This window comes from Sinocyclocheilus anshuiensis, unplaced genomic scaffold (genome assembly GCF_001515605.1).
Source record: "Sinocyclocheilus anshuiensis isolate Anshui unplaced genomic scaffold, SAMN03320099.WGS_v1.1 scaffold115, whole genome shotgun sequence".
Lineage (NCBI taxonomy): Eukaryota > Metazoa > Chordata > Actinopteri > Cypriniformes > Cyprinidae > Sinocyclocheilus > Sinocyclocheilus anshuiensis.
Window position 1 is genome coordinate 1,720,842 of NW_015548219.1, and position 27,167 is coordinate 1,748,008.

The following is a 27,167-nucleotide window of genomic DNA, read 5'->3' on the forward strand; positions in this document are numbered from 1 at the left end:
AAAACAAATTGTTATTTTTATTTAGGCCTATTACTTACATAGGCTATACATTTTCCTTAAAGCATCCCATTTTGTCGCAGGGCTTGAAAACCTGTGCCTAGGCTAGTTAGGTCCATGCAGAAACTTGTGAACGTTGCTCTTGTTGTGGCATCACCGTTTAGTGACATCATTGAATGCTCTGGGAAAACGTGTTGTCAAGTGTCGGTGACAGCGCCTTTTAATTGCTGTTTTGAATCCAGTAATTATTTATTTACAAATTATAAGCTCTGATTATGACAAGTGTGGTATAAAGTCTTCATGTATCCTCTTGCATACTAATGTGCTTTCTTACCAGATACTACTGTTTGAGAATGAAGGACAAACACTGTACAAGCCATTATAAACCAAGACATGAAGAACTGCATGATGTTCTCAGCAATCTGTTACAGTGTTGTATGAAGTGATATGTCTTCAATTATAAAATACTTTGGCCATGAATCATATGAGTCACCACAGTAAAAGATGCTCTTTGTGCCTTACAGATATCACGGAATCCAGTAAAGAACAGTAAGGATGATCAAGTGCCTAGGTCAACAGAGCAGATTTTATATTATCTCACCTGCAACAAAGAGATTTAATGCACCATCTCAAGCCATATCATTAACTGACAAATGCTCTAATTATTCTATGAGGGCAGAGCAATGGAGATTTATCGGGAGGGTAGGGGGAGGACTAAGCCGGGCAATTAGGAAAAGCAATCTTTGCTCCCTGAGGTGGATAGACAGAGAGAGAGCGGTAAGTATTAACACAGTGCATGTCTCTTTAAATTAAGGGAGAGCAAGGGAGAGAGAGCATGTGAAAGGGGGAGGGGGAGTTGGCTGCGTTGGAACAGTCCTCCTCTAATGAGCAGATTTGAGAGACACCAGTGTAAGAGAGAGAGAGAGACATCCAAACATATGGGGGAATAAGATGACGACGGAGAAAAAGACATCAGCATCATACGAAAATCATTCCAACAACATGACTGAGTCAAGGAGGAACAGAAGAAGGTAAATCAGGAACAATGAATCTGGTTTTCCCACCTGCAAGCGAACCGGAGCACAGGATTTTTATACAGATCTGAAAAGAGAGCTGAGAGGAAAGCAGAGACAGCCACAAAACAGTGCCCAGATAAGGAATTAATCACATCAGTTTGTTTGCGATCAAGCTGCACGCTTATCCTGTGCTGGCGAGAGAGTGCGTATATATGCATGTGATCGTGTGTGGATAGAGACTGCATTGCTGCTAGCTGACAGCGACTGAAGCTTGCAGAATCCATCGCTTTTTTTCTGGTTTCTCTTGCACTCTGTCTCCCTGTGTGGCATCAGTATGTCGGGTGGATTTGGTACAACAGTAGGTGAGCTCCTGGCAGAAAGGATGCGATTGTAAATGCTACCTGCCTGCTTCATCCATCGGCCATCACTCTGAAGACTCACAGGTTTCTAGGTGGAGCCTGGTGGTCTCAGCAACTGGGAGGGGAAGTGAAACAGCTCAAAGCCCCAGAGTGGGTGAGCAGGAGTGAGGGTAGGTGTGTGCTGGCACAGGGGCCCTCTGTGGAGGCAGGAACGAGGAGGGGGCCAGAGCACCAGAACCGAGAGAATTGTTGCTGCGTTGGTAATGACAGAACAAGACGCATGGCTGGCGTGGTCTCACTTTCATCACTGATAAGCAGCTGCAGGAAAGCAAGCAACTTGTGAATAAAAAGCTTCACTCCTGGAGGAGGATGGTCTGAGAGGGCTCAAGCAGCTCCTGCCTAGTTTGACAGGAGGGGACTACTGCCCGGGAGGGCTCCTCTTTTTTTCTTTTAACTTTTCGCATTGTTTTTAAGGCAACTAAAGGGAGCATATACGGGTCTTTTCCTTCCCCAGCGTTCCACCAACACCCCAGCCCCATTTCCAAGTCTGATTTTGTTTGGGTCTTACTTCCTTTTCTTTTTCTTTTCTTTTTGAGATTTGGGGTATTTGCCAAAACCTATTTCATGCATGTCCACTGGGGGCAGGTTCAACTTTGATGATGGGGGATCATACTGTGGAGGGTGGGAAGAGGGAAAGGCCCATGGCCATGGCATCTGCACAGGACCCAAGGGCCAAGGCGAGTACGCAGGCTCCTGGAGCCACGGCTTTGAGGTGGTGGGCATCTATACCTGGCCCAGTGGGAACACCTATCAGGGGACATGGGCGCAAGGTAAGCGCCATGGAATTGGAGTTGAAAACAAGGGCAAGTGGGTTTATAAAGGTGAGTGGACACATGGATTTAAGGGACGCTATGGTGTGCGGGAAAGCACAGGAACCAGTGGCAAATACGAGGGTACATGGAACAATGGCCTACAAGATGGATATGGAACGGAGACATACTCTGATGGAGGTAAGAGTCTTAAGTTATTTTTGTAAAGCGTTACAGCTTGTAAAAAGACACCACAATTTGCTGACATCTCTGCAATAAGACACTTAAAGGGTTCACTCCAAAATGAAAATTTTGTTATGATTTACTCACTCTCTTGTCGTTACAAACATGTATGACTGTCTTTCTTTTGTGGAACACCCTAACATTGGACCCCAATGTTCTTCAAACTATTTACTTGTGTGTTCTACAAAAGAAAGAAAGTCATACAGGTTTGGAATGACATTAAGGTAAGTAAATGTAAAACCTCCCTTTAATGGCAAACACAAACACACTCTTACAGCACAGAGAGATTTCTAGAATACCTTGTGATTTCCATTTTTGCACCATTCATCACTTTTTGTATTTTTTATTCTTCCTCTACTCCTCATCATTTAGACAAGCTATTTCCTCCGTCCTCCACAAGCTGCTGAGGAGATAAATTTGGAGGCTCAAATTAAGGCCAATTGGACATCTAGAAAGGCAGTGAAAGACAGAGAGAAAGAGAAAGAATGACAGATACCAGTTAACCTACAGGTCTTGCAAAATCCCTCGACAAAATCCTGGAACAGCCTATTTGGGCTGTAACAAAGTTTCCGGTGTACTGTTCTGGAGATAGTACAAACTAAGATTACCAAAACAAAAGTCAAGAACTCTTGGCAGATAACGTGACTCTGGCAAGATGATACAAAGGCCAGATAACTGACAAAGACCAATGGCCATGAAGGTAACATTTAAACAAGAAGCTTACTTGTTACAAGTTACTTGTAACAACTAAAACTACCACAGTAGCATAAGCTGGCCTAACACCTGTGCAACTGCCTATCTACCTGGCCTAGAAAAAGATTTTTCTGTCAGTGAATATTCATTAAAAATCGCAGTCCTGGAATGTAAATGCATACTTGTCCAAAGTCGCCTCAGCTGAGGTGAGGGTTCACCTCTGTACCTTTTTGCAAGTTACATCTCCCATTTCATCACCCTTACTGGTAAAGGTGCCATATTAATGCATGATAGGAAGGTAACATTGGAACCACAACTATTAAAGGGATAGTTCATCTAAAAACTTACATTTTTATCTTTGTTTATTCACCCTCATTTAATTTGAAACCTGCAGAAGAAAGTCACTGGGGTCCAAAACTATACTGGACCACACTGACATTCATTGTATGGACAAAATACACTGAAACATTTTTTCATAACATTCTTTTGTGTAAGTCAACCAGGTTTGAAACGACATAAGAATGAGTAAAATAAGTATGTTTCGTTTTGGATGAACTGTCCCTTTAATTAAATAGGTAGAGTAGGAGTGTGTATAGGGACTCATGTGGCTATGATATACTCATATATACATTTTTTTGTCCCATAGTTCTAAAGATAGCCGAATGAATAGATGTAAGGAAACATACCAAAGTATGCATCTTCACACTCCCTGAAGATATTGTTTCAATGAGTGAAAAGTTAAATCAGCACCCATTTGACTTTAAGTTGAAGAAAGTGTCAATTCTGGTGAATGAGGCTTGTACTCATCAACGGTGTACCTATTTTTGGAGCAGCATAACCTCTCTCTCTCTCTCTCCTTGTTTCATTCTCTCAATCTCCCTGCATTATGGAAGTGTTGCCTGTGTGTCTTTTACAGCAAGTTGCTGTGGAAACGCACACAGACTCTGGCAGCAGGTCAGCGTGTCACTGGAGACTCAGTGCTCGCCACTCTGATTGGCTGGCTGACTCGCTAATGTTGTTTACTTACTTTGGTACTAATCTGGGACACTTAATCACGACCACAGTAAGCAGTAAGAGAAGACAGAGATTGACAAGAAAAAAAGAAAGAAAATGAACCAGAGAAAAGAGAGACAATACAGGAGGAGGTTAATAGGGCCACAAAGAGGTTACAGTGGCATTATCAGCTCTCAGTGCTGTCTGAGTACACTACAGCTGCCACACACTAAAGCATCTGTTTACATTATGACCTGAATTCCCCCATCACAAAAGAGGACAGGTTTGAAGAGTGCAAGTTAGTTTCCGCTGGCTTCTACAGGAGAGACTCTCAAAGTATACAATATCATAAACACACCTTTGTTATAAATATAAACTGACATTTTTAGGCTTGCTGCGAATACATCCTTTTATGTGATATTTCAAAACTATTAACGTTACATCACATGCATTAATCTTTGATTCAATAACATGTCATGTTTTACCCCTCAGTCAGCACCTTAGGGATTACTTGTCTACAGAGAATGGCATTGTACAGGATATGGCCGATTTTTGCTTTTACAGCTGCTCCGATTTCAGTTTCTGACGTAACCCTAATGATTATTCAGAAGTCGGAGTAAAGTACTTGCATACATCAATGTGAAACTCTGCGTTGCTCCAGGCCAATAGTGTCATCATGTCCACTATGTGGCTCATATACAGCAATTCCCAGCACTCTTGCATGACTAAAACTCAAATGCTGATCAATTTGGCTTCCGAAAAGTGGCGTTCTGCCTTGCTCAAAAGCAAATCGAAATACCTACATCTGGCTTGACAACAAAAAGAAACAAACAATCTCGTCAGTTATGTGGTTCAGATACATTCAGGATGATTTTATGTTGTTTACAATTCTAAAATGGGGACTGTTCCACTTCTCACAGACATCACCTACATAGCATTGAAAAAAAAGTCAAACTGAAATCCCCTTAAACGGATAACGGCCTGCTAGTCTATGTAGGCTTACAGGGAGATTTGGTTTTAAGTGTGGCTTTATTTTGTATTGTGGGGTGTTGTCGCAAATACCATTGCCCCATATACATAACACATCGCCTGAATAAACAACACTTTTATGGCATTGTTTATGTAAGACTGACAATGCAATAAAAGTATGCGGTTTGCATCAGGGAAGAGTCGCCTCTGGCCTGCCACGTGAAGTGCTTGTTATTTCCAAAGTTATGATGAATGCCCAAAGGATGGTTTAGTTTACAGTAGGTTACGGATAAGAGATCATCTCTTTAGTCCATCTATGGTTACAAACACCTGTTTCATTCTAAGAAGTGCACTGTCCTGGATTTAAGCATGGCCAACAGATGTGTACTCTGCGAGAGTCTGGCCCGCAATCACACGCACGCAAAAATTACTCTGAGGCGCAGTTGCTGACTTTGTGAAAAAGACTAGATTAATAATTCATGGAAGAGCCAATCCAAACAGACTTAATGCCTGCTTTGCGGGAGTCTGCCTTTTCTTGTCATGAATTCTAATAAGCATTGTATGTGAGATATTTAGGCCAAGTGAGCCACAACGCCATCATTTCTTTAGACAGACGCGTCCCTGATCACGACACATGAAAAGGCAAAAACAAGACGTATTCAACCTCGAAACAGAACTGTGTGCATTGTTAAAGAAACGATTATAAATTCAACCCGGGGGAAGGCCCGTGATTAAATCTGTCCTGTGATGTTTCCACTTCTTTGATCTTTCCACATTAACCATTTCCGTTCTGTGTGCCCCGCGCCATTGCACAATAAATCTCATAGGCCTCCGGCAGAAACGCAAGCGAATTAGTTTTGACATGTGGGATGCAGGACTCATAGAAAGCCAATACAGGATCACTAATCACATAACCATGTGACCCATGTGAGACATCCCATGCTCATACAAGGCTACTGCTGTCTGCATATACACTTAAGTCAGCAAGGTAATGACAGATCCAAGACAACATTTTTCTTTTTGCTATTGCATTTTCACTTCTATTGCTGTTTTCACAGCTGTGCAGTGATTCAATTAGATGTTCCTCTGATTAATACTAACGTCTGTGTCCTCAGAGAGAGACTTCTCTATATTACATATTCATACTTGGTTTGTTCAAAGAGTTGTTAGATTCACAAAGCAAGTGATCTGGCATCTACTATGGAAATAATACACGTTATATTGGATATTTGAACATCTTAAACTCCTGAGACCCTGCAGACATACAAAAACAAGGTTTGCCATATGTGTAAAAATACCAGATGTATGGATGAAATACCAAACAGTTGCATGTTGCCTTTAACATCAACAATAAATGATATGGGAGTAATTTTCACCTCTCTTTTAACCTTTGATAACCCAATTTATTTTCTTGTTAGTTGCACTTTATTAAGTGCATTTAGGATTGTATTTTCCCTGCTGTTTGCTATATCATATCATTATAATATTAAATTTGAAAGAAAAACCAAGATGGCATATGAAACACTTCAAACTGTAATATATACGGTCTTAGCAATATTAACAAACAACTTATGTCCACTACAGTGAACAAAAAGGAATTGCTGAGTCTCAGGAGGATATAAAACCCAACTGAAACAGGCAGGCTATACACCCACTCTTATCTTCAGAACCACGGAGAGCGCCAGCAGCGCGGTGGTGTCGTGACTATTCTCCCTCTATCTCTTTCTCCCTGAGAGGAGCTTTCCCACGATATCATAGTAATACAAGAGAAGAGTTTCTAACGATTATCTAACAAATTTTCTTCATTAGGCCTGCCTGTCATGCTGTTTACTTATAGCACCTCTTTAACTGCCTCTTTTAATGAGAAGTTCCTATGGCTACCTGCAGAATTATCAAAGGACTTGCAGATTGCGTGTGTTTTTACCACAAGAGATCTCACTTTTGTTCCCCTGCCTGAGCTCACTGGGAAATCATACATGGGGGACACTTTAGCAATTCGTTTTGACCGATAATAACCTATTTTCTTAATGTCAAAGGTGGCTGTTTGTTTAGTCTGAAATTAAGAAATGTCCACTTTTTTGCAATCCAGATTGTTGATTTTTATCCTGACTGTTCCTGTTTCATAAAATATTATGCCAGTTATGGATCAGTTAATGACCAAAATGTTAGAGAACAGCATTTTGTTTAGCTCTTCTCCTGATGAAGTATAATAGTTATTTACATTTCACAAGACAAAACAATAACTGTATTTACACATATTATCCTATCCAAAAGTTTACATACCACTGGTTCTCTATACTGTATGTTCCATCCTTGTATGAGTGAATCTGTCCACTTTTCTTGACAAAAATCCTCCAGGTACTACAGGTTTCCCAGCATGCTCTGAATGCTTGCAATGGTAAAAAAAAAAAAAGTTATTGATGAATCAGGAATTAACACATGATATTAAAAAACAATTATATGTAAATTCTTTAGCATGACAATTACAATAAATTTGTAAATTTTTATTATGTCTATATAAATATCTAATGCAGCTACTTCAGGGTCATACTAAATTTAAAAAAATTATATCTGAAATGCTAACATCTTTTAATATAAACAAATAAAGAAGAATATGTAAATTATGAGCTTAAATGTAAGAACTGAATACTAACAAACAAGCCTACTTAATGTTTCATTTGTAAACAATGAAATATAATTTTGTAATTAATTAAATGTGCATTACAGTATCCATAAATATAATCTAATGTAAAGTGTCACCAATACTGTGCTCTTCTTGCACATCTTGTTACAAAACAGTGAAGATTGCATCTTAATTTCAGTCGCTGTGACTTGGGACTCTGCCTGAGGCCTTCAGGGAACACAGTATAGTTCAAAGGCTAATCAAGGACAAGTTCCCCCACCACATACCTCAAATGGGAAGACGTAATGTACAAAACCATTTCAGCCGGTGGGCAGATCTTGTCCTCAGACCGCCAGACTCCAAGTCGGATGCTCAGTTTTGTGTCTGTGCTAACGCTGTGCCCATCAATCAGGGCACTACAGACGTCAGCAGTTTTACATCACTGTCAGACAGTCTTTATTCTGGAAGGCCTGCCAATGCATCATAATCAAAAATTCTCTCTCGTCTATAATCCATTGAACTATCTATTAGATTTGCTTTTGTTTTAAGGACATTAATGCTACTGATTATCCACAAAAATTGCTTGCTATACAATAAGTCTGTAGAGATTTATAATTGTGAAAAATGAGAACAGGAAATAGATTCTTTCATTTGTGGCCTGTAGAAATTACAATAATGTTGGTATGATGAAGATATTTAGCTACTGTTATCTCAAAATCTTGAGTTATTTTAGTCTTCTGGAATGTTACAGTTAAATCTGAAGTGAGCAAAAGTATGCAGTAGATAATGAATGGAAGATAGTGTGTGCGTTTGTGCGAAAGAACTACACTGTGAATGTTTAGGAGGTGTGAACTGATGCCTCCTCTCTTTCTATGTGTCACTGTGTGTGGGAATTTTCCAAGCTAATCCCATCAGTTTAGGCCTGCGTTTGATCTACATATCACACAGCACGCAGCGGCTGCCCGACAATATGAAGCAAGCATCAGCCAGATGTTGGCCAACTGTCGGCCACTCCGCCGGAACGCGGCATCAGAATCACAACAGTACAGGCCTGTGACAGTGTGTCAGTTTCCTGTTCTCACTTTAACTGCAGTACTTGCTTTTTCTCTTTCATACAAGTATTCTCCTTCTGATAAAATGATTAAATCCTTGAAGGGTAGAAAGAAAGAAACAGACAGACAAACAGAAATATATAGAACAATCGACAGATGGAATGAAAGAGAAACGATAAATAGAAAGAAAGATATATATGGATGGATAGATAGATCAACATAAGGAATGAAAGATGATAAATAGAAAGTGATAAATTTATAGAACGATACAACGATAGATAGAATGAAAGATGATAAATAGAAGGATAGTTATATATAATGATAGATAGGTAGATAGATAGATCAACATATGGAATGAAAGAGATGATAAATAGAATGATACATTTATAGAACAATAGATAGATAGAGGATGCTGTTAAAGAAGAAGCTCTGTGGCAGGGCTGTTTGTGAGCCAGGAAAGTACATATATTGAAGTGGGGGCTGGGAAAATCCACCAAGCACAGCTCCAGCCCCATTGAGCCATCCAGCAGCCCTCGCTGACATGCCAACCCACAGAGATCAATACAGGCAGAGGGAATGGGGGCGTTCATATGGCTGGATGTGTATGCATGTAGCTAACAGGATGAGAAAGCTGATAATGTATAGACAAAAGGGATGGGAGAAAAGAAAAGAGGGTTAGAACGAATAAGAGGTGGGAGAGATGGTGAGATAACGGAAGTAGCACAGTGAGCTGTGTGTGTGACTGCCACAGTAATAGTGCCAGCATGTTCTAGAATGTTGGCCAGGATGAATCATCAGCATGTAAGGATAGTGGTTACATCAGAGGTGATCTCATAGAGCGCCAAAAAGTACAGGACAGATCAGGTGGATGGTGAATATACACCTTCCGGTATAAAAGATCCATGCTAGGTGAGCACAAACTCTTAAAGGGACAGTTCACTCATTTTACTCACCCTCACGTTGTTCTAAATTTGTTGATTCTGTGGAACACAAAAAGAACATTTTATATAAATAACCTGAACACTCCAGTTAAATTTTCTTACATTACATGGCCATGATATCATCAAAACATCTTTTGTGTTTATTGAAGAAACAATATCATACAGGTTTAAGAGTGAGTAAATTATTTTTGGGTAAACTCTTCTTTTAAACATGTCTGTATGAGAGAGCATTATCCCAGATTTCAGCACCATGGAGAGAGGCATTCTGTAATTAGGTTGTAAGTGCTTTAAAGGGGTCATATGATGCGATTTCAAGTTTTCCTTTCTCTTTGGAGTGTTACAAGCTGATTGTGCATAGATAAGATCCCTGAAGTTGCAAAGACTAAAGTCTCAAAACCAAAGAGATATACTTTATCAAAGTTAAGACTCTGCCACGCCCCCCTAAAACGGCTCGTTCTAACACGCCCCCACATATCTACCTCACTATGTGGAAATATTAGCATAATGCCACCCAAATGTGCACGCAAAGAAAGAAGGCGTGGTTTCAGTAACCGCAGTTAGTGTTGAAGCAGCCATGTCAGGGAGACGCTGTGTGTTTCTAGGCGAAAGCAAAAGCACTTTATTTGGCCTTCCGAAAGTAGATGCATTTAGGAATCTTTAAGATTACTTACAACAGAACAGCAATGCATTTTATGGACTACCGTTTCGTGAACCTAGGAGAGGAGGTCGGAGAGGATGTTTTGTTATTAGTTTAAGTATTTGCTATTGACTGTTCAAATGCGGAGTTTTGCGCATCGTGTGTGTGTGTGCACGAGCGAGCGTGCAAGCGAGAGAGAGAGAAAGAGAGAGAGAGCGCGAGAGAGCGAGAGAAATGTGTTTTTTGAGCATTAAAGCATGTCAACATATTCTGTTACACCAAATACACAAAATAATGATCTTTAAAAAAGCATCATATGACCCCTTTAACCACTTATAACTTGACATGGCATCTTAAAGACAAAGTGTTTAACTGATATGAAATAAAAACAAAAAATACACTGACAGCTAACACAATTTTTGTCTTCAATGATAATGTCTTAAATTATCTTCGTTTGAGGGCCTATCTTAGCAGATATTGATATATGTCATTAGTTGCGATTCATTAAGCACCAGTCCTATAATGAAACAACAACTGTAAGGATTAAAATGCTCTTTTTCTTCTTCAGTGACAACATTTTTGGATTAAGGCCCATCAGTGCCGTTTTTATCACCTGCGAGAACCTTAGTGTTATTGGTTACCCATGTCACTTAATGAAAGTTCCAAGATGGTGATTCATCAAGACTCCCGACAGAAAGATCAGGCTGCTAGCGCTATAAAGGAAATTTTACAGGACGCAACATTCCATTATTTTGTTGGCACACTCACAAATAAATAACACTGCTGGCGGCTAAATTGATGGGCATTGTGATACCTCATGGACATTAAGATCGATAAGATGAAAACTTGGTCCCTTGAGGCTCCATCACAATAAGCAAAGTAATGGAGCCAGGTCTGGAGATCATGGCTGCCAAAAACACTCTTCCACTGTTGCCATTATGGCACTTCCTGTGTTTGCCATTGATGAGGTTGGTCATGCTGATGACGCTATTAGTGATCACAGCTGTAACAATGGTGCGTCTAAGGGGCATCATGCACCTAGTTTGATAGTTTGGCAAAATGAGACAAAAAATTGTATTTTAAATAAGTATTTAACGATTATTTTTTAGGTGATATACAACATTTCGCTGTAGATTTCAATGTAGTTTGCTATAGCGAAATACTAGGCACCTTTTCCACATTATTTTTATGCACTGCCCCACAACATTTCATTCTTTTTTTTCATGAAGTTGTTACTCGCTCTCATTGTGTGGCACAAAAGCGAGAGAAGCATTTTATTGAGCTCACGAGGATTATTACTGTTTGTGTCTGGAGTAACACACACTACAAACCTCTCCCAACTGTATTGAGTTACTCAAAAGGCACAAACATATTACAGAGCTGTAAATTGCAGTATGATCTCCCTGGTGGTTAAGTTTATAGTATCAAGGCAGGTAAAAGGGCAATTAACCTTTCAAAATACTAAGTGCCTGCAGCTAAATTCTTGTTTTGACTGTCCTTTGGTTTTCAATCATAATCACAAGGAAAAATTACCAAAACTCAAAGCACCTGTTTGTTAGCACACATAAGTTCACCGAAAGGTTTCACAGATATTTTCAGTCTAACTTTGCTGCAAATGGACTCGGGTCCACAAAATCTTCCATTGCCATCAGCTATTTAAGTTACAATTTAACTTTCCATGAATAAGATGAAATAACTTGGGACTTGTCAGCAGATGTGAAACCCAGGGTTCAACAGGGTTGACACTATTGTTGCAACTGGCTGTTTTTCTAGTCCCCGAAACCATTAGAAAAGACTTATTTCTTTGACCAAAATTCATTCTTCTTACCACTGCAGCTAAAAGGCAGCCTTTTCAGACAGTTTGCTTTATATAATGGATTTTCCAGCATAGTCACAGGCCAACAGACTATCAGAGCTGAAAACATGAGGCAACTCTCCAAACTGGAGAAACCTGAGGGCAGCAGACTCAGCAGGGGAACCCTGGGTTTCACATCTGCTGCAGTTCCGCAAAATCCTGCAACAGACAGCTTGATTGCTGATTCGTAGTGTACATGTCTAAAGTTGTCTCTTATCTCCTGTCTTTTCACTCAGGTACATACCAGGGCCAATGGGTGGGCGGCATGCGGCATGGATACGGCGTACGGCAAAGCGTTCCATACGGCATGGCGGCCGTCATCCGTTCACCTCTGCGTACCTCCATAAACTCTCTGCGCTCCGAGCACAGCAATGGCACAGCTCTGCTGACTGGCGATCGGGCGCCTGTGGCTGGCGTGGGGGGCGGCGGTGTCCTAGCAGCGGGCAGCCCGGCCGTATCCCGTGGAGGCTTCGTTCTGACGGCTCACAGTGAGGCAGAGCTATTGAAGAACAAAAAGAAGGGCCTGTTCCGCCGCTCACTCCTGAGTGGTCTCAAGCTGCGAAAATCTGAGTCCAAGAGCTCATTAGCCAGCCAGAGGAGCAAGCAGAGTTCCTTCCGCAGTGAGGCCGGAATGAGTACGGTGAGCTCCGCCGCATCCGACATCAACTCAACCATCAGCCTAGGCGAAGGGGAAGGTGAGCTGCCAGTGGGCGAGGACGATGTAGACGCCACTACCACCGAGAGTTATGCCGGCGAATGGAAAAACGACAAGAGGACAGGATGCGGGGTGAGCCGGCGTTCGGACGGACTGCACTACCAGGGCGAGTGGTTGGGCAACAAGAGGCATGGCTACGGATGCACCACCTTTCCTGATGGCACCAAAGAGGAGGGCAAATACAAACAGAACGTGCTTGTCAGCGGAAAACGCAAGAACCTCATCCCACTACGTGCCAGCAAGATCCGCGAGAAAGTGGACAGAGCGGTCGAAACGGCGGACAAGGCTGCCGACATTGCAAAGCAGAAGTCAGAGATCGCGCTCTCAAGGTAAGACATGGGGTCTTAATTCGAAAACATATCTTTGCTAGCTGCTTGTTGACCTCAAAAAGCACTCGACCCCAATGCTAACATACTTTCTCAAAGCAAACCAAGGCAGTTACCTAATTTTAGGGTGAAAATAATGCTTTAAACGATTTTACTAGAGTAGCTCCTGATTTTTAAATGCTTCAAAGACCAACTTGACAAGCTCAATGTTTGTGCAAACAAATGCTAATGTACTCTTAAGAGTTGACAAAACTAGCTTTAAGTACACATACATGTTTCAAATGGACCAAAAATGTTGATGACTCACTAGACATAATTTTGTCCAATTAGATCCTCTAGAATAAGTCTCTCCCATCTGCAACAGACTACCAAGTACTTGGGCTCATGGCCATGATGTAACTAAATCATATGCGCTGACATATTTCTTTTTGAAACAAAGTTTGGGCGCTTTCCCTAATGAGCTTTAGTTACATGAACCTATGTACCTGCTAGTTGGTTGCAGGTGGTATAAAGCCCAAGTATACTTCAGTTTTGACGCGAACACTTACTGTATGCATACAGCGACAGCCGAACACATTGTTTTTCAAAATATACTCCATTTGATACTGTGCGTGAACACAGGCACTCAACAAATGTGCACTAGAAAGATTCATCCTTTTCCAGTGTCTGTGCTATTTCTCTCCTTGAGTTATGACTGATAAAAATATTCTACAAAGCATTTGATTGGACAACATCTGTGTAGTGCAGGATGAGTCATCAATATTTTCGGCCCATTTTCCTGGTAGAGCAACATTATAAATTTGCATTGTAAAAATGCATATATGTGCTAAAAGCTAATTTTATTAACTCTTAGGAGTATGCAAGCATATAGATGGCTTCGAAGCTAACAAACATGGACTTTAACTGAAAGTATTCTTAAATTGAGTCTTAAAATGCACGCCGTGTTCCTTAGCATTAGCATGCACACTCAAACATCTGCTTGGACTACACAAGTGCTCATTGACATTACTGTATCGTTCTACAACATTCATCCTCTCAATTCTTTACACTGCAACCAAACACAGGGCCATATTTCTAGTGGTTACTTGGGACCTGTTAAATAGGCCTTGCTGGTGCCATTCTGTGGTGTGGTTGCTAAGGAAACGTGAATGATTTGTGTCGGTGTCAGCGTGGAGAGAGAATACATAAGTCGGGATTCACTTAATAAGAGTCATGTAGATTCTGGGTGTATCAGCAAGCTGACTGATGTCTGTATTGATGCAGAGCAACAGTGGTAATCAATAACATAGACATGTGGAATGCCATAGTCATAAATTGCCTGATGCTGTTAGTGTGTGTCCGTGTATGTGTGTGTGTGTTTATTAACCGAATACAGTTTGGTTGAATATTGAATGCTAATTGAAAAATGGAAGCATTTTTCACCATGTTGTCTGCATGTCTGCTTTTGTTGATGTTGCCTAGTCTAGAGCAGTGTTTCCCAACCTTTGTGGTCTTAGGTAGCAATACAGCAGCATAAATAAGGTTCAAATGCTCCTTCATTGACACCAAAACGTAAATCTGTTCTATGACCTGACATTACACTGTAAAAGGGGAGAAAAATAAAAAAATTAATTGCAATTAAATTTAAATTATTTTAACCTTTTGGTAGCCTTAATATTAGAAAAATAGTCCATCCAAAACAGTTTTGTTATTGTTAACTAAAACTAAAATTAATGAAAATAATTTATGTTAACTCAAATAAAGTTGAAATACATTTTTTATAAAATATGTAATAAAACGTAAATGTTAAAAACGTGTTTCTTATTGAAGCTGAAGTACTAGAATTACTAAAAGTAAAAATGTAACAACATAAATTAAATCTACAAATAAAACTAATAAAATGACAAAATTGTAAACTAAAATTTAAATATATAAAATACCGTTTATAAATATATAAAATATATAAAAACCTGAAAATATAAAATAGAAGCCAATTCAAAATATAAAAAAAATACTATATGAATAATACTGAAATAATACTGTTTAAAAAATTAAAATGTACTCATTTACTCAACCTAATTTTGTTCCAAACTTTTATAACCCTTTAAAAAAATAAAAAATAACGATTCTGGTTAGTGAAAGAAATATTTTTTGAGTCAGATCTCTTAAATGAATCAGTTGATCTGTTCACAAATCAGACTGATTCAACTCACTGAATATAAGCCAAATTCAACAACAGTTTGCAGAAGATTTTTTATTGAATAACAAATTCAATTTCTGTCTGTTTCTCATATAAAGCTATAGAATGATTTCAGGAGAGCTGAAATATAGCACACAGGTCATATGAACCACATTTCTAATATGTTTATGGTGCTTTTGTGTTCCCCCCATTCATTGTAATTGCATGGAAAACAGCAACTAGCACACTCTTCAAAATATCTCCTTTTTGTGTTCCACAGAAGAAACATATAGGTTTAAAACAACATGAAAATGAGTCAATAATGACAGAATTGTTCATTTTTAGGTAAACTATCCCTTTAAGACTCAGTTTTATATATATAAAAAGAACTTAAGCTAAATCAAAATCTTTCCAAGAACCCCATGGAGTTTGGTACATTCTCCAGACTGGGAATCACGGGTCTAGTTCGGGTTGTTTGGGTGACTCATAGGTCAGCAGAAGAAAAAGGAGATCGAGATAGGGTTCAGGAAGAGAAATCAGAAGCGAGAGAGACACAGAGAATCAGAGACTTCCGCATTATGCCAAAAGTGCTGGAGACCTGCTGGAGATAGACCAGGCAGGCTGAATTGGATCTAAGCCAGTTCGCCTATTTTTTTCACTCTCTCCATTTCAAACACAATCCCAACCGCTCACGAACTCACAGTAGCTTATAGCCTCACACATGTTGCGGACACGTGCTGTGTGCATCCATGTGATCTGTACATACATGTTAGGGAAATGTGTGTGTAAGCACATATGTTGCGTTTATGTGCTCGTGCCTGCCCATTGATGGCGGCTGCATATGTTTGTGTACGTGTGCGCTCATTCAAACGTGCATAGGTATGCATGTGCTATATTAAGAGCGTCACTCACCCCACAAATCCCACTGACCTCATTATATTCTCAGCAATGCTATCACTACAGCTTAGCACTGGCCCTGCCAACACACGGAGCAGACACATACACAGTGCTTGAGAGCAACCAATGAGATAAAGCTGAAACAGAAATGTAAAATAAGGCATTACACTGTGGTTTTATGCATTTTTCAGGTTCTAAGTGTATGTATTATCAAAGACTATAGAAGGGACTTTGGTATTATTACCTTATCGTGCTGTGTGCATCCATGTGATCTGTACATACATGTTAGGGAAATGTGTGTGTAAGCACATATGTTGCGTTTATGTGCTCGTGCCTGCCCATTGATGGCGGCTGCATATGTTTGTGTACGTGTGCGCTCATTCAAACGTGCATAGGTATGCATGTGCTATATTAAGAGCGTCACTCACCCCACAAATCCCACTGACCTCATTATATTCTCAGCAATGCTATCACTACAGCTTAGCACTGGCCCTGCCAACACACGGAGCAGACACATACACAGTGCTTGAGAGCAACCAATGAGATAAAGCTGAAACAGAAATGTAAAATAAGGCATTACACTGTGGTTTTATGCATTTTTCAGGTTCTAAGTGTATGTATTATCAAAGACTATAGAAGGGACTTTGGTATTATTACCTTATTTGCAAACTCTTAAGGAAAAAACATAATTTAATGTTAAAATCAAAATGGGCATGTGTTTAGTATTATTTATACACTATTGTAGTATTTATTCATATTTTGAATTAGATTTTATTTTTATAATTTCAGTTTTCATTTTGAGTTTAAGTAATTTTGTTATCTGTTCTTTTTTTATATTTATATTTAGCTTATTTTTTATATTGGTGTTAGTCTTAGTAAGTTACTTTAAATTACACTTATTTTATTTAAGTTAAAGGGGTCCTATTATGCTTTTTTACTTTTTCAACTTTAGTTAGGTGTTGTAATAATGTAAAATATGTAAAAAAAAATATTGTGTTTTTCGAACAACCTAGTATGAGAGCCTGTTCTAGTACACCCCAAAACAAAATCAAGACTTTGTAAAAGAGCATAATAGGACCCCTTTAATGCCAAAGCAACATTTTTTCATTTAAGTTTTTTAAGTTTAAGTTGTTTTTCATTTAAAAATGTATATATTATTTAAGTTTTATTTCAGTTAGTTTTTTACTTTAAAAACTTATTTTATTTCAGTTAAGTGCCAAGGCAACATTTTTCATTTTAATTTATGTTAAGTTTAACTTGTTTTTAATTGAACATTTTTATTTAAGTTTTATTTCAGTTAACAATGATGATTTTTAACTGTTTTAGACTACAACTGACATGAACTCAAAATTGACCCCAATACTTTTCTTTTTAATGCAAGTTCCTGTAAATTAATTACTGGTTCATAATATTCAGAAAAAAAAACTTTTTCCACTAACATCAAGATCTTATATACATACTGTACATCTATATATATATATATACACACACACACACTTGATGTGCATTCACACATCCAAAATTTGCACAACATTTAATATTTACAAATCACTAAAGACGAATAGAAATTTGCTATTCTATTGCAAAAAAAAATACATTTTTTGTCTCAAAACCTCTCACAAACCATCATTTGTACACTGCAAGGAGTCATTTCATGCATTTTTTTTTTCCCACAAGGTCCATTTAAATCAAGGTTTTCTGAACCAAAAACAGTCATAATTTAGCTTGTCATTGCAATTTTCCAGCCTCTCTTAGCCCTACAAATAGGCTGTTTTTTTCTGCTATGCCTTCAAGACTTCTATGTAAATTCCCTCTTTGCATGTGAAATGAGAACAAGTGCTTTGCTGAGCTTACTGTGGGTTTCTTGGCCATGACTCAAGTTTCTTAACACTCAATTGGCATCAATGACATGCATGGCTGGTTATTTGCTTTTAGTTTAGAACAATATCTTTTAGTTTCAATAACTATGTTTTTGGACTGGGGGGAATGTCTGAAGAAGTACATTGAGCTCTTTTGGTTAAAAGATCAAGGAAAACTTGATTTCTAATTATTTAAGATTTTCCATACAATTCCAAAACACACAAATGCTGAAGTTGAACACTTCCGGTATTAGACAAACATACGCGCACGCAACACAAACAGCATGCAGGATACACAAAATGACTGAGAATATCACATAACAGTTAATCTGATTAGTTTCCAAGCGTCAACGTGGTCAAAGTAACTATTACAGTATACTTGCACTGAGGCACTATCACCGGAAGCAACCATGAGTCATTTGCAAATTAAAGCTTTGTTCTGGTGGTCACGGGGCGGCTTATTTGGGTCATCCATAGAGATTAGGGCTTTGTTGTCATAAAACAGTCATCTCTGGACTCTGTTACGAATTTATAATAATATTATTTAGCACAAAGGTGACCAGTGACCACCCACTTTTTTTCAGAGGCCCTGCTTCTGATATTCTTCCCATTAAATTTAATAACATTTCAACAAATACATATAAACCTTGAATTCATCCAATCAGCTGTTAATACCAGCATTTGATTTGAACAAAAATGAATCATATTAGAACATGTGATTCTAAACTTCTTAACTACTCATCCTATGAATCTTTTCAAATGATGTAAGAGAATCAATAAAAGCACTACCATGTAAAATATACAGAGTGTGTGTGTGTGTGTGTGTGTGTGTGTGTGTGTGTGTGTGATATTACAACATGTGATTCTAAACTTCTTAACTACTCATCCTATGAATCTTTTCAAATGATGTAAGAGAATCAATAAAAGCACTACCATGTAAAATATACAGAGTGTGTGTGTGTGTGTGTGTGTGTGTGTGAGAGTGTGTGTGTGTGTGTGAGAGTGTGTGTGTGTGTGTATGGAGAGAGAGAGAGAGAGAGAGAGACTGACTTGTGGATTCCATCAATAAATAGGGTGGAAGAAAAATTAGTAAAAAATAAATAAATAAACAAAAAAAATACATACTTCCCCACTTAATTAATTACATTAGAAATTGCAAACTTTAAAAAAAAAATAATAATAATAATAATTTTTTATAATGCTATGATTAAATATGCAAAAGAGTATTGTCTAATTAAATATGCAGTAATTTGCACACATTTCCAGAACAGAAATCTGAACATTTGATAAAGTCAGGTTTAAACTTATTGTTTCATTTTGTCGACATATTAGAGTCAAAGGTTTTTACAAAGGAGATTTGGAAATTCCCAATTTATCACTCGATAAATCAGAAAATACTGTCAACATCCAGAAAAAAATATGTTTTAAAGAAAAGCAATCAGCAAATTATAAACTGTAAGAACCTTCAGCATATAGATAGAAAAAAAACTAAAGTTTGTTCTATGTAAGTGCTAACGAAGTGGAGATTTTAGGCTCTTTGTGCATGAGAGAAAAATCATTTTGAGAAAACTGTCTTTAAAGGTACATTAATATATACAGTATATCTACAGATGCAAATACATGTAGTGTATTAAACATGAAACACTTTAAAGTGTATATTGGATGTTTTCTCTCCACTAGTCTGAAACAACACATTACGGAAAGCCAGATAGCCCAAAATCTATATTTGTATAGATCTATATGTATATTTACCTGTAGTGTCTTGCCTTAATCTCAGAGTTCATGGTCAGTGTTGAAACTTTTGAATGTTGTATTGCTAAAAATTAATTTCTCTGAGGAGAAATATTTAGCAGACTGTTGTGCTGTATTGACATTGATGCTTTAACTTTTCCCAAGGCATTGTGTCTGGGTGGACTGGGGCAAGAGCTTTGGATTGTGAATATTAGCATATATTAGCTCTTTTTATGTCAGAAGTGCAAGAAAAATCTTGTTTTCCATTATAAATGCTGTTTCAGGAGACTGGAAGATCCATCTTTTGAAATTGATGGATCAGTTGTACTGTAGGTTGTGGATGTGTGAATTTGAGCTTAAAAAAGAACAGAGGGTGTTCAGATCATTTAGTACAGACACGAGAGTAGGAGAATGTGAATGAGAGGCAGGGCTCTGCGTGTATGAAAGAGAGTGAAAGAACCGATGGGAGGTGCCTGCACGTGTCTGAGTGTCGAGAGGCAGGACGGAAGAAAAAAAGAGTGAGAATCTGTGTTAGCGTCAGGGAAAGATGAGAGCGTTTACACGTGGATGAGTGTTAAATGAATGTGTTAAAGGGGACGTTCACACACATGAAAATTCATTTGATCCAAAATGCTGAAACAAAACCCATACGATGTACTTTCTTCAGCGGAACACAAAGTACATTTTTGAAAAATATCCTGGCTACTATTTTTTTCTATGTAATGAAAGTGAATGGAGAAAAAAGCAATACAATGGAGAGGAAAATGAGTGAATAACTTAATTTTCACTACTTGCCACTTTCCATATTTAACTGAAATTTTCTAACATTTAAATTCAGTGAATATTATCATTTTAAATATTACTTTGACGCATGAAGAAGAAACCTAATTCAAGATATATACTAGGTTTAGGTTTGGTAAGATTGGTTTGTTTTTTGTAAATGTTTTAACAAAGAGATATTAATACAATTACTGTTTCCTACTTCAGTATATTTTAATGTAATTTATTCCTGTGATCAAAGCTGAATTTTCAGCATCATTATTCCAGTCTTCAGTGTCACATGATCCTTCAGAAATCATTATAATATGCTGATTTGCTGCGCAAGAAACATTTCTTATTAATACCAAAAAAACAGTTGTGCTGCTTAATATTTTTGTGTAAACCATGATCATTTTTTTCCAGGATTCTCTGATAAATAGAAAGTTAAAAAAAAAAAAATCATTTATTTTAAATAAGAATCTTTTGGAATAATGTAAATGTTTTTAACTATTATTTTCGAACAATTTAATGCATCCTTGCCAAATAAAAGTTGTTAGTTTTTTTTTAATCTTCCCAAACCTTTGAACAGTAATTATCTGAAAACAAAACTTCTCTGCAACTTTGCTTCTCAAGTAAATGCAATATTTTAACTGAAAAACAAGATGTAAAAAAAAACTTTTCCACTTTCATTATATGGAAAAGAGCAGCAAGGATATTCTTCAGAAACTTCACCATTTGTGTTCTGCATGAAAAATTAAGTAATTCGGGTTTGGAACAATACAAGGGTGAATAAATGGCACAACTTTAATTTGTGGCTGAACTATCCCTTTAACTGTACTGAGTTAGCGAGACTTGCTGTCAAACAATGTTTAGTCTCTGTTTCCGTCAGAAAGTGTGTAGAAACATTGCTACCGTTCTCGCAGTATATAAATAGAGCGGCAACCAGCACAGCTCGACCCAATCTCACAGCACCTGGATCAGTGTGTGTATGTGTGTGTGTGTGTGTGTGTGTGTGTGTGTGTGTGTGTGTGTGTGTGAGACGATACACACACCGTTTAGAGGCCCTCTATTAGTGAATGGACGGTTTCTTACGTCCAGCCCTCACTCTCTGACTGTACTCTCAACACCTCCAGAAGCATCCCACAATCCTCCTCTCATTCTCCTCTGTTATCTAATTGTTTATCCTTTTTATACCCCAAGCCATCTTATTCTCTCCCTCACTTTCTCTCCTCTGCCGTTGCCAGGACAACCGGCAAGGCATGGGGTGAATGCAATCCTAAGATCTCTTCATCCGACCTACCTCGCCGTATCTCACCGTCTCTCTCTCACACACACACACTCGAATGCTCTCTCACCCACATGTTCTGACCACACTACACGCTACAACCCCATTTAAACCTTCTCATGTTAAAACACTCAGACACACACATGCACTTGGGTTGGCTGGCTGGGTGAAGACAGCCTAGAGCAGAAAAGAAGAGGGTGCAATCGATGAGCATCGACATGCAATACTGCACCAAGACAGCCACTGCACAAACAAGGAGAGAGAATGAGACCGGGGGAAAAAGTTCAGTGAGAAAGGGAGAGCATCCTCTTACCTGGTGTTCATATGGTCCATTTGCATGAATAATCTGCCTATTAACATGTTCATTAAAACGGGAAACATTGAACAATACTTGTGTATTGTAGAGAATAATTGTAAAATTTTTGGGCTTTTGATTATTTATTCAGAAAATGTTTAGCCTAAAGCTTTAAAAAAAAAAAATCCCTCAACAGTCACTGGAGGAAGTTTCAATAAACTGTTCTGCAACCACTTGACAGCATGTGATATTTACATTCGAACATGGTTATTTAAACTGCAGTAAAGTTGGTTTTCAGATCACAAAGTAGAGTCTTGGCAAGTTTATGGAGTTGAAACAAGTGAGAATTACAGTGTCAGAAAGGCATGACTCTGTGGAATCTCGAGAGCATCTCAGAGTGAGGGTGTGTGACTGCTGTTTGCCTTCAGCCTGTATTTATCGCCAACCCTTGGATAATCGGAGTGTCAAGATCTTGGTAGGCGCTGAAGCATGTGCCTTATAAATTTAATGACTTGATTGTTCATTGGCTAAACCATATGCTCGTGTGCGTTTTGCTGTGGTCTGCTTCATAGAGCAAGGTTTTCCCAATTAAAACTGAACAACCAAATCACCATCCATATAATGTGGTAATACTATAATGATATAGGCCTATATTAAAGTATACTTTTGCTATAGGATTACAGAAATTTCAGTGTAAAACTTCATGCAATGTGATATATTTTTAAATAAAACTAGATGGGCCTATTCCACAAGAAAAAAAAATTACTTTGTGGAACTAGATCAAATATTGATTAAATTATGTCAAGTTTGTGTTACGAACCAGAATGGAGCCAGAACTTGAATGAGAGAGAAACAATGCTTAAATATCTGGAAAAATAAAAATAAAAACCTTTCAGAGGAAGGAAAATTCTGTCATTAATTACTCACCCTCATGTCGTTCCAAACCTATAAGGCCTTTGTTTATCTTCGGAACACAAATTAGGATATTTGTGATGAAATCCGAGAGTTTTTTTACCCTGCATAGACAGCAACGCAACTGACACGTTCAAGGCCCTGAAAGGTAGTATAGACATTGTTAAAATAGTCCATGTGACATCAGTTGTTCAACCTTAATTTTATGAAGCTACTAGAATACTTTTTGAATGCACATCGAAGACTGACTCAGAAGAGAAGAAATTGTTGAATAAAGTTAGAGTTATTTTTGTTTTCTTTGCACACAAAAGGTACTCTTGTAGCTTCATAAAACTAAGGTTGAACCACTGATGTCACATGGACTATTTTAACAATGTCTATACTACCTTTCTGGGCCTTGAACATGTTAGTTGCATTGCTGTCTATGCAGGGTCAGAAAGCTCTCGGATTTCATTAAAAATACCTTCATTTGTGGTCTGAAGATGAATGAAGGTCTTACAGGTTTGGAACGACATCAGGGTAATTAATGACAGAATTTTCTTTTTTGGGTGAACTATCCCTTTAAGAGTACAAATGTGCATCGATTATTCATTTACAATAAGACCAGTAACTTAAAATAAATATCCCTGGTCTTATTGTGATAAATAAACAAAAAAGTTTTTTTGCTTATTTATTCAGAAAATATTTAACCTAATTATTACAAATTTTGTCTATATATACTGCGTATATAAATTGCACACTTCACCTTAAATGCAAGACCACAAGCCCTGTCCTTTTCTAACTCTGTCTTTCTCTCCACATTTCAACATCTTTGTCCCGGACCGCTACGTCCACAGGACAGCTCACGCCAGAGGGAAAGCCGATGCCGCGATGACGGCAGCGCAGAAAGCCCAGGAAGACTGCAGGCTGGCCCGGATCACCGCCAAAGAGTTCTCCCCCTCTTTCCAGCACCGAGGAAACAGTGAGTGCAACCAGCCGAGTCTGGAGACTAAAAATAACAGGGGCTTCAAACTGTTTGACAGTGTGACTAAGCTTTCCAGTTAGCTGTGAATGCTAAATATTCCAATAAGTTCACTTTGAAAACACAGTCTTGCCGTCATTTGAAAAGGTGCTAATATTTTTCATTGACTCTCAAGAAGACGAGCATGATTTAGCGCTGATCATTTTATGTCAGCACTAGCAATCAGTCAGAGGTAGATTTATATAAGTGTGTGTGTAATAGCTCAGGAGAAGAATGGCAGAGTGTCGGTGAAAGCGTCTTTGTGTGCGAGTGTAGGTGCCGGATGGGTTCAGGACTGTAGGGGTCGATGCCCCTACTGTGCCATGCGGGGGGAATGAGTGATAGAAGAGGCAATAAGAAGATGAGGGGAGGTCAGCGCTGACCTTTCCGACAAGCCCACGCGAAGCTAGCCGACATACACAATGAAATTTATGCATGCACACACAATACCCACACACACATATTCACACCACCCACATACATAAACACACATACTGTATACACAGTCACACTTTCGGTCGCTGTCACACCCCCACACATCTGCAAGAATTTATACACTCTCAGATCGCATTCCATCACACAACACCCCTTTACAGGAGAGCTATAAGCACTCACGCTGTGCTGGATCAGTGTATGCGACCTCCTGGAAGGGTTGATATTTCTAAATGATAAAGTTATGCCATGTGATGACCTTAGAAATGTTAAAACAAACTTGGTTGAGATGTGCTGACTTGCAACAGATTTGTAAATGATGTTTACAGTTGGAGTACAAGCCTTTATGAGGTTAAGTTGAAAGTTATGTACTTACGGGTGCATAGGGATGTGCGCCTGTAGCGCAAACAGACTTGAAAATCTTTGGGTCTCATTAGCTGAGCTGATTAGAGCAGCCATGGTGCTGACTCTGGAAAGCTTTGACAAGTTACACTGTATCAAGCTTACCAGGAACGGCCCATGTGCTTCAAGCAATCAAGGGTTGTACGGGGAAAACTCACCCAAAGATTTTAATTCTGTTATGATTAACTCACTCATATGTTGTTTTAAACCTGCTAGCCAAATATTTTTTCTGTGGAACACAGGAAGAGAATTCCTGAAGAATCTTCTTGCAGCTCTTTCCTATACAGGTGCATCTCAATAAATTAGAATGTCGTGGAAAAGTTCATTTATTTCAGTAATTCAACTCAAATTGTGAAACTCGTGTATTAAATAAATTCAGTGCACACAGACTGAAGTGGTGGTATGGAAGCCCAGGTTTCTTTGACAGTGGCCTTCAGCTCATCTGCATTTTTTGGTCTCAAGACTAACATATTGATACTAACACCCAAAAAAAATTAATTTGGATTTCATGGGGACTTTAAGACAGATGGAAGCTTATGCAAGGGCATGTTCCCATCCCATACACCCCCTTTGCAGAAAGAAGTACAACATTTAAAGTGTGTGGCATGCCTACATGTTTTAAAATTAAAACTTGTCTCTCTGTCTCCGTGTAGGAGTGGAGTGCCGGCGACCCAAACAGCAGAACTCGAGCGAGAACGACGTGGAAGTTATCTCTAGTGGGACCGCGGATAGCACTGAGCTCTATATGAAGGGCTCCACGCCCCCAGACCTTACCCCAGACGTGAGCCCCACTCCCAGTCGGCCCTCCACGCCTCCCCGAAGCCCAACCACCAAATCTTCCCACCGCACCAAAAACGCCCGCTTTCTGCGACAAACTGCAGTGGACGAGGAGCGTGGAGGAACACAAGAGATACAGGTGCTGATGGAGGGGAGAGGTGGTGGTGGTTCGGGTGGAGGTGGAGAGTACCTGAGGGCTAACAGTTGGAGCGAGGACAAGCGTCCCTCCCGTGGGGGCAGTAGTAGAGGTGGTAGTCGGGGCAGCAGCCGCTCCACAACTCCTTCAGTGCAAGACGAGGTACGGGTTGGGGCGGCACGGGCCAACGGCCACAAGCACTCCTCCAATCATAAGCCTCGAGACCGCAGTTCCTCGAATCACAAAACCCAACGGGAAAGGAGGACAGACGGACCCTCATCTTCCTGGACATCTCAACGGGTACATGTAGACAGTTTGGCTCATTCCCGTCTCTTAGAGCAGGATGAGGAAAAACTGAGCAATTACGAAATGGAGATGAGGCCGTTGCAGCCAATGGACTCCCATATCTCCCAAAAGCCCTATGGGCATGGGGAGGAGTGGCACAGTCACTCAGAGTCCCGTGGACATACACTACAGCGACGGGGTAAAAATCGTGACCGGGAACAGGTTGTCCAGGAAGCCTCAGGGCCCAGGGACGCACAGGAGGGGCCGGCTCCGGACTCAGTGCGAAAGTTGGACAGTCTACGAGTGGGGGAAAAGCTAGAGGCTCGGCCCCTCCGTAGGGACCTCACACTCTCACCCCCACAGAAATCCCCACCTATTGCACTAGAGCACGACGATGAGAATCAGTCTCAGCTCAAAGTGAACTCGGTAAGTGAAGATGCACTACACAGAAAACAGTAATGGTTTCCCCAAAATTGAAAGTTTTGGTATCATTTACTTAACCTCATGTCAGTCCAAACTCGTATGACTTACTTTCTTCAGTGCAGCACAAAAAGAGAAATAAGAAAGACTCAATACATTTACAATAAAGCTTGCAAGCTTTAAAAAGGATGCCAAACACCATAAAAGTTTGGTAAAAGTGGCCTATATGAGCTCTGGGTAAGAAACAGATGACAAAAACTTGCAGGGGTGTTCAATTCTGCTCTTGAAGGGCCAATATCCTGAAGTGTTTAGTTCCAACCTGCCACACTTGCCTGGATGCTTCTAGTAATCCTGAAGGCCTTGATGAGCTGGTTTAGATGTGTTTGATTAGGACTGAAGCTAAACTCTGCAGGATAGTGGCCCTCTAGGTGCAAGATTGGACATCCCCACAGGTTTTGGAAAAACGTGAGGTGACTAAATGGTGACCAAATCTTAATTTCCAGGTGAACTATTGCTTGAACTTAAGAAATAAATTCAAACAGGGGCACCGTAACAGGTGGAAAATTTGGGACTATTCTAAAGGCCCGAGGA

The 27,167-nt window shown here is 39.3% G+C and overlaps 1 protein-coding gene across 1 annotated transcript in view; it reads left to right on the forward strand.

The window, feature by feature from the left end:
- The first annotated feature begins 835 nt into the window (after positions 1–835).
- LOC107654149 (junctophilin-3-like) overlaps positions 836–27,167 on the forward strand; it is a 30,176-nt gene continuing 3,844 nt past the window's right edge. The window contains exons 1-4 of the mRNA XM_016441094.1: positions 836–2,382; positions 12,424–13,231; positions 23,961–24,085; positions 25,612–26,582. Coding sequence (XP_016296580.1) covers positions 2,001–2,382; positions 12,424–13,231; positions 23,961–24,085; positions 25,612–26,582 — 2,286 coding nt within the window. The 5' untranslated portion in view covers positions 836–2,000. The remainder of the gene's footprint in view (positions 2,383–12,423; positions 13,232–23,960; positions 24,086–25,611; positions 26,583–27,167) is intronic.